Genomic DNA, 8,726 nt, shown 5'->3' with positions numbered 1-8,726 from the left:
AAAATCAAATAAATGAATAAATAAATAATAATTTATATATAAAATATGAATTACTTTGATTAATTTTTGAATATAAATTATTACCTTCGTTCCTATTTATAAGACTCAATTTATTCATATTGTCTCATATATTAATTATTTTTACACAAAAATATCTTTAATTAAAATATTTTTCTTAATTTGGGAAAATGCAATATTTATAAATTATTTAAAGTATTTGTACTTTAATTAGTTAGGAGACATAAATATTAATTGAGAGAGACAAATAATATAAGATATACACTTTAATTGGTTAGAAGATATAGTATTAATTAGGAAAAAAAAAGTAATATAAGGAGTAGTTTAAAAAAATAATATATATATATATATATATATATATATATATATATTTATTACTATCAACTAAATTAATTATTTTTCTTAATATTGATGAAATAGATAATTGGATCTTTTGTATAATAACAAAGATAATATAAATTTTTAAAATAAACTTTCAAACTAAATAATTTTTTTTTTATCAAACTAGCTTATAAACTAGGAAATTTGTGAATACTTTGTACAAATAATATAAAGAGCATTAAAAAAGATAGGTTAAATAATTTTTTTAGTCTCTTAATTTTACTTTATCTTTTAATCATCTAATTTAAAATATACTCTTTTTTTTCATTTATATAATATTATATATATATATATATATATATATCATTTCAAGCCTTTATAATTTAAGATAAATTCTTTTAGTTTCTGTATTTATAATTTTTTTTATCTTTTTAGTCTATGTCGTTATTCTTTTTATAATATTATTTTTTTTGTATTAATATAATAAATATATTAATTCATTTTTTTTATGTCAAATTTATTGTTTTTAAAATTACTCTAAATTAAATATTTATCAACATTTTGGACCTTTTATATACTTACTTACGATGTTCATTGTCAAGACATTTATTTATCATTATAAAATTGAAGTCTTCTATTACTTTAATGCAAAGTAAGCAAAATTAAAAAAATACTGATAAAATTAAAAGAACTAAAAAATTATAAATATAAAAATTAAAAAATATATCTAAAATTATAGAAATTTAAAAATTGAAAAATAAGTATAATAACTAAAAAAATATTTTAAATTATAGAAACTAAAGAGTAATAACATAAGAGTTAATCACCTATACATTGTCAGTATAAATTTTTTTTACACCGACAACTAATCATATCTTTTAATAGTGTCATGTCAATTACTCATTTAATAAAATAAAAATAAAATAAAATAATTTAAAAAATATGATTGATTGTCAGTGTAAAAAATTTTATTCTGATAATGTATGAATGATTAACTTATAATATAAACTAAAAAAAATATTTAAAAGAAATAAGATTCTTTGTATTCGATACTACCGAGGAGGATTCAGACGCTATAAAATGAAAGAAAGGAAGAACGGAACAGCATCAGACAGCCTCGTTTCTCCTGTTATGCTTCCCCTACTTTCTCTCTCTTCCGCTTCTCTTTCTTTTCAAACACTAATCGTCTTTCTTTTCCTTCCAACCCAAACTCACTCATCTTTCACTCTTTCTCTCCCTCCCAATAAGCTTCATGCTTTAGCTCACTCTTCTCTTTGTTTCGTTTCGTTCAAAAATTCACCAACAGTTTAATCTTTTGATCCCTTTTCTTTTTATTCTGTTCATAAATTGAGTATATATACCTTTTGCGTACTTACATGCTGATCTTGTGGATCTAAATGTCTCTTTTTGTTTTTCTGTGTCCTAGGGTATTGTACGTCCTGATTTTATGGACTTTTTCTTTTCTCTTCATAGACAAGAACTGGAGTTGCAGGATTTTTGGTTAAAAAACAATTAATGATGCAATCTTTGTAGTGAATGACGTGTGCAGCAAAACCAAAACCTATATAACCTCAAAAAAGGTACTAAGTGTTGGTGTAATGTTTAGTTTTTGATTGATTAATTGTACTAGTACTAACAAATGAATTGGACGTGTTATCATGCCATACAGCGAACTAATCCAGCTTTTGGTTCTCACTCCAAGAAGAAGGATTGGATCCACATTATAGTTTATGACACCGGGAAAGTTACAAGTTTTTCACAGGAAGAGAGAGAAGTAAGGTTTTTCTTGAATATATTAAATGATATTAATATTATTTTTAATATTAATCCAAAATTAATTATATTAAAACTTATATACAAATATATAAAGAATGTATCCCATGAAAACATATTTAATTACGAGAGATGATAAAATTAAGTAATAACATTTAGATTATAGATAGAAATAATTAATGATTGAGATTAAAACTTTATTATAAACACTCACTTATAAAATCATTTGTATATTGTTACATATATTGTTATCACCACTTATCATTATCACCATCATCACCACTATTGTTATCGTTATTATTGTCATTATTATTATCACTGACGTTACCAACAGTAACGACAGTGATTATAGTAATAATGTCAACGATAACGACGATGTTAGTGGTAATGGTAGTAATGACGATGGGTGATGGTAATTGTGGATGTAACAATAAAGAAGATTTCGTAAGTGAGTATCTATAATACTAAGTTTTAATAAAATTCAATCATTAATTATTTTTATCTATAATTTAATTGTGACTATTATTTAACCATTTTATCTCTCATAATAAAATATATTCTCATTGAATACATGCTCTCAATATATAGATGACATTGAAAAAAATACAATTTTTTTATAAGGAGAAATTGAAGTAAGGTTTGTCATGAATGGGAAACTATATTAAACGACATTTACATTATTTGACTCCACACACATACACAAAGAAGCAATAAAAAACATGTTTTATTATAACAGATGAGAGAGCCAAATATCATTAGTCTTTAGATTATTGGTAAAAATAATTAATGGTTGAGATTAAAATTTTTTCATTACAAAGACTCGCCTATAATAAAATTCCTTTTGATGTTTCTTCAACTACTTATATACACTGTCGTTGCTACTACTACGTACTACAACCGTCATCATTATCGTTGTCTTTGTCATCATCATTACCATTATTGTTATCGTCATGTGACGATGATAATAGCAATTGTAGTAGCAAACATCAACGATGATGATAAGGATAGTAATGAAAGTGGATAGTGGTATGTTGTAGAAGCAGCAAAAAGAATGATCTTATAAGTGAATTTTTATAATTCCAACTATTAATTATTTTTTATCTATAATCTAATGAATATTATTTAATTTTCTCATTTCTCATAATAAGATATTATTGAATACGCACTTTTTATATATATATATATATATATATATATATATATATATATATGGTGTGTGTGTGTGATTTTGGTGAAAAATTACTGATTTATATAAGTAAACTATATACTTGTCTTGAATAAGAAACATTATTTTTTGACACTTTGATTCTTATACACATACTTAGAATGAAATTAATTAATAAAAAAATGTTTTCTTCTTTATATGCTCATTTGTGTTTGAAAATCAATGATGACTGTTACGGTATATCACTTTGATAGGTGATTTATTGTGTACCTTTATTCATCATTTGATTTATTTTATTCGCACAATTGTGTAATGCACTATCTATTGGGTAGTGTTGTGATTATTTAAAGGTTGGCTGCATACAATATTTGTTTTTCATTTGAATACCATGGAGTTTATTGTATACCTTCAATGGGTGGTGTCCACAATTTCATCCCAAATCAGCGAAGAGGAAGTAAGGATGGTCGAAGAAGTACGTTACGAAGATGAAAGAAGGAAAAACAAAAGAAGAAAATATGGTAGAGAAGGTTCACCAAAGAAATTTGGTACAAAAGGCCCATATAATGGTGTGATGTATTATAAACCACATGTGAAATTAGTTCATCATAGCATTGATCATTATTCTCTAGTTTCTAAAAACATTAGGATGGAAAAAGAATAAACATAAAATCATAAGATGTGATTGTGTTTATATTGATTGTTTAAATAAGCATAAGGAGAAGGAAATGCATTTAAGCAATGGTTTTATTTTATTAAACTTCATGTTATGTGTGTAAATATCCAAAGTGTGTCAGAAATAACATTTTTCTGCTAATCGGTTACTTACATGAATCTTAGTATACTTAAGAATGTTCAATTTATTTTGATTTTTTTTTATGAAACAAGTAAGCATAACATGGATCAAACGATTTTGTTTAATTTATTGAATTTCATGCTAAGTATGTGTACAAGAATTCTGTGTTAAAATAACGCGAGTTTCATTTAATAGGTTTCTCGTTCAAGATGAGTCTCTATAGTTCACTTTTTTTATTTATTTATTATTTTATATATATATATATATATAACATTTTTGAAGGAAATAAAGGATGGTAAAATAATAAAGCTTCTAAAATAGGAAATAGTTGTGTTTATTTTGTTTTTCATTCTATAAATAATCATAAAGAAATTAAACAACTTTAAGAAACAATTTTGTTTTTATCAAAATTCGTGCTAAGTACGTGTATAGGAATCCAAAGTATATTTCAAAAACGACATGAGTTTCTTTTTATTGTTCCCTCATTCAAGATAAGTTTTAATTCATTTTCATCTTACAATTTTTGTACTTTAATTATATTTATGTTCGGGACAAACATAAGTTGCTTCAACAAAGATCAATTCAATCAAACTATTGATTTGTTTTTTAAATCGATAAAAATTCCATACTAGTGCTCCTATATTTGCAAACCAAGAGTAATAGGTGCAGGTAAATTTATTTAAAGATACCCGCATATATATTGCACAATTTGACAACAACCAAAAAAGGATTTATGGAAGTAATGACAAAATATATATATATATATATATATATATATATATATATATATATATATATATTCCTCAACTTATGATTAAACACTTTAAAAATTTAGTCACTTTCTAATTATTTTTTCTTTTCACTTACTTTCTTGTTTAGATATAAATAGAATCTCACATCATTAAAAAAAGGGGAGAAACATAAGTTTATAAAATACATGTATATCTCATTCTATTGGCATGAGACTTTTTGAGTAATTGATGATAAATGACAAATTCATGAAAGTTTAAATTTAAAATAGATATCATATCAATGTAAAAATGTGCATAAATATTTCCGGTAAAAGAGATTCATATCAAGGAAGGTTTAAGGGTCCAAATCACAATAGAAAAAAATGTTCCCAAGTACATTTCTTTCATTCTTCTTTTTTAATCTAAAAAAAAATTTATTGACTCTGATTCGGATGAATTTGAAGTGATTTAAATTGAGAATTCTACTTTTCGAAAACATAAAATAAAAGGAAGAAGAATGTTAATCTTCGTGACTGTGTTAGATTTTCTTAATTTTCCTTCCATATTTGATTAGTCATGATAATAAAAGGGAGTAATAAGTAGAAATACTGTTGTTTATTAGTAACATCTGGTCGCTCTTCGTGGAAGGTTTTAAATTTAATTAGTTGTATAATTAATAATGAGATGATATTAATATGTTCAGCCATGAAAAATTAGATTTCATATTTTTTTCAACCATTAATTAATACAAAGTGCACAAAATTTAATCCAGAGATCACAAGTTATCCACGTCTGAAGTTATTTGGCTCATTTTCAGAACTTTTCTTTTGTGCCTCCATGCATTTTGTGCGTGCAGTTATTTGGCTCATTTTCAGAACTTTTCTTTTGTGCCTCCATGCATTTTGTTCGTGCAAGATTCCTTCATGCGAGAAGATTTTATCATTTGTTGTATAGTGCAGGAGAATGTGAATTCAAACCTTGAAGCTTAATTAGGAAGAAATTTTCTGATGTTGCAGATATCATAGCCAATTGTACTTAAATTAAGGCTAGATAATAATATTTGGTGGTGGAATGGGGCACAATAATGGAATAGAAGCATGCAAGGACACCTACCCACCAAAGTAGATGTATGTGTATCAATCCTTTGTGCCTCTTTATGACAGTGTAAGAGAAAATTCTAGAATGAAGATAAGAATAATAACAGAAAAAAAAAAATATGAAAGGAATCGATTAATGTTTCGCAATTCCTATTTACATTACATATCCATTGAGCTTGAACTTGAGAAGCAATGACCCCTTTGCTGCCATATCAACATTAGCTACACCATCATCTTCACTTCCTGCTTTTCTAAATGAATCCTCACTCACTAACTCAGACTTTGAAACATTTTCATAAGGCACTGTTTGATGACACCTTTCAATCACAGTTTCAGCATAACAAAACTGGTTAATCCTATGGATCTCCTCTAAAGTACTGTGCCGTGCCACAGCTAAAATATCTACCATGGAGCGTTTCTTACATCTTCCTCTACGCCTCCTGCGTTTATCTTTCACTGACTTGGATATTGGTGGCAAGCTCTTATGAACATGAGTTGAACTTTGGAGGGTACATGTGTCTGCTGGTTTGGATAAGTTTGCAGAAATGATGCACTTATGCAGGTATCCCTCTTCATGTGATGAAAAAGGGTCGGTGAATTTGTGATCACACTCATTTTTAATATGTTGTGGATGGTCATCAATGAGACGTGGAACTTCAGCTTTGCAAGAATCAGCTTCTTTAATATTATCATTTGGTGAATGCATAAAATTGGAACAACCTTTGAGTGGTTCAGCAAGTGAAATTTTTGGTCCAAATGGTGGCAACACCTCCTTGAGACCATGTTTAAGACACAAATGCAAGTGTTTCTCATGAAATGGCCAGCTATGAAGGATACTTCTATGACGAGAAGCAAGAGCAAACTGTCTGCAACATAATTTATATAATCTATCAGTAATCAAGATAAACAACTCAAGCCTACAAACAATGCTTCCAAAATCTAACATAGTTTTGATAAAATTCATAAAAGGAAATACAACATGCAAAGCGAAAAACAAAAAGAGTTGTTGAACAGAGAATAATCATATACTTAAGTGTGGTTGCATATATTATAATTAAATAACCTACAATCAACAACTGCTTCACACTTTACAAGCTCAAGACAATGCAATTCAAGAGATCAATCTAAAAATAGAACATGCAATAATGGCATAATATAAAAGGATCAATAAAATAAAACCTTATTTATGAATTGAAATGCATAGGTATGTTTATGGTAACTTTTTCAAGCACATTGGTACCTTATTGAGAAGGGTTTAACATCAGCTACTGAACCCGTTTGTGGTAGCAGAGATTGCGAGACCGTGGGTAGGTTTTGGTTTTGCTGCTGATACATCATTCACTACAAAGATTGCAACTTTGGAAGTGGATCCTAAACTAAATTAGTAGCACTTAATACACCAAAAACCCTGCAAACCCAGTTCTTATAACCGTGGGAACGCTACACATAAGATGCAGAAAAGAAAACTCCATAAAATCACCACGTGCAGTACCCTAGGACACAGAAAAACAAAATCAGAAATTCACAGCAACAAAATCTGCATGTGGGTATGCAAAAGATGCGCAATTTATCAGCAGAATGAGAGGAAAAGGAATAAAAAGATAATACTTTCGGTGAGTTTTTGAAGGAAACAAACGGCAGAGTGAGCTGAACCTTGAAGCTTCAGAGAGGGAGAGAAAGGGTCACAGAAGTGGCGAGGGAGAAACGGTTAGGGTTTGGGTTTGAAGAAAATGGGTATGGAGAAACTAGAAACACGATTTCAGTGTTTGAAAAGAAAGAGAAGTTGAAGAGAGAGAGAAAGTAAGGGAAGCATGAGGAACTGACAGAGAAGAAACGAGGTTTTAGAATTGTCTCTTGGTATAGTGTTGTGTTGTGTTGTATTTTTTTTTTTTTTTCTTTCTTTCTATTTATTAGTCTTTGTTTTTCGTTTCGTTTTGGGTTGGCTTTGTTTTTGTAAACTTCGTTTAATTATTGCTAACAGCGTAATTCAGAGAGGATTATTTTTATTAATTACTAATTTTAATTAGGTTTACCTCTGCTGTTATCCATACACTAAAGTTTTGATGGGATGTGAAGCCTCCTTAATAGCCCCGAAACAGGGCATCCTCGTAAACTTGGCTTGTCCCAAACAACGAATGCACTCATTGCATCTATTCTTATGCCACAAATAAAAAATAAAAAATAAAAAAATGGAAAATGTAGAGATTTGCAGAAAATGAATTGGGTCGTAGATGGTTAAGGGAAAACTATATAGTATGTTGGTTAAAGTAATTTCTCTTTGTCTTTATAAATTTTACAATGTCAATTTTTTTTATATTTAATTACAATCTGCCTATATATAGCTGTTATTTTTTGTGTTTTGGATATATTAATTAATATGTAACTCAGGGCAAAAGCAAATTCAAGTGCCAGAGAGTATCTGAATGCAAACACCAAATCTCTGCAGAAAGAAAGTACAATCAACAACATGAGTCTCAGATTTACCTCTTGCTTTTAGGAAAACACTCGGGTGACACCTACATTGCTATATCCTATCCTACGGTGGTTTTATATATTTCCATATTGGGAGGCTTATAGCTTAATTACCAAAACAATATGTTGGAGAATACTGAACTTAGTTGCTTTACTATAAAGTAGAATGTAACATATCATTTGAATTTTCCAATGCTTTACTGGTTTCAGATCGATCAATAAATGTATCCTGACATCATAAAAAATACTGCAGGCTATAGCTAATTTAGCAAAATTTGGTTCAGTTGTACCAAGATTTTGCATCCAGTCCAGTTTGCTGGTAATTATGTCTCAAACATTATTGTGCAATAAATTAA

At 28.1% G+C, this 8,726-nt stretch overlaps 1 protein-coding gene and 1 long non-coding RNA gene across 5 annotated transcripts; one reads left to right on the top strand and one right to left on the bottom strand.

Moving 5' to 3' along the window:
* Positions 1-996: 996 nt before the first annotated feature.
* On the top strand, positions 997-4,039 carry LOC109815148 (uncharacterized). 3 transcript variants are annotated; one of them, XR_014428053.1, is made up of 4 exons: positions 1,002-1,644; positions 1,766-1,919; positions 2,009-2,113; positions 3,610-4,039. It is a non-coding gene; the product is annotated as an uncharacterized LOC109815148 (long non-coding RNA). The 3 variants fall into 3 exon arrangements; XR_014428054.1 differs by having other exon boundaries at positions 997-1,919; positions 3,628-4,039; XR_014428052.1 differs by having other exon boundaries at positions 1,000-1,919.
* Positions 4,040-5,996: 1,957 nt separating this feature from the next.
* Positions 5,997-7,785, bottom strand: LOC109815144 (uncharacterized). Of its 2 annotated transcripts, XM_020379767.3 has the most exons (3): positions 7,507-7,785; positions 7,139-7,391; positions 5,997-6,764 (listed from the first exon to the last, which is right to left on the bottom strand). In XM_020379767.3, exons 2-3 carry the CDS (start codon positions 7,234-7,236, stop codon positions 6,053-6,055), a joined length of 810 nt encoding a protein of 269 aa, XP_020235356.1. In that variant the 5' UTR covers positions 7,237-7,391; positions 7,507-7,785; the 3' UTR covers positions 5,997-6,052. The 2 variants fall into 2 exon arrangements, with proteins under 2 accessions (XP_020235356.1, XP_020235355.1); XM_020379766.3 differs by having other exon boundaries at positions 7,139-7,785.
* Positions 7,786-8,726: the final 941 nt, after the last annotated feature.

This window comes from Cajanus cajan, chromosome 7 (genome assembly GCF_000230855.2).
Source record: "Cajanus cajan strain Asha chromosome 7, NIPB_CcT2T_4, whole genome shotgun sequence".
Lineage (NCBI taxonomy): Eukaryota > Viridiplantae > Streptophyta > Magnoliopsida > Fabales > Fabaceae > Cajanus > Cajanus cajan.
This window is presented reverse-complemented; position numbering and strand designations above follow the sequence as displayed.

Bases quoted from the DNA above. Each gene is read 5' to 3' on its own strand.
- LOC109815144 (XM_020379766.3), bottom strand. From the start codon at position 7,236: ATGATGTATCAGCAGCAAAACCAAAACCTACCCACGGTCTCGCAATCT. The intron at 6,765-7,138 runs GTACCAATGTGC...ATTATGTTGCAG, and splicing joins GTTAAACCCTTCTCAATAAG to ACAGTTTGCTCTTGCTTCTC.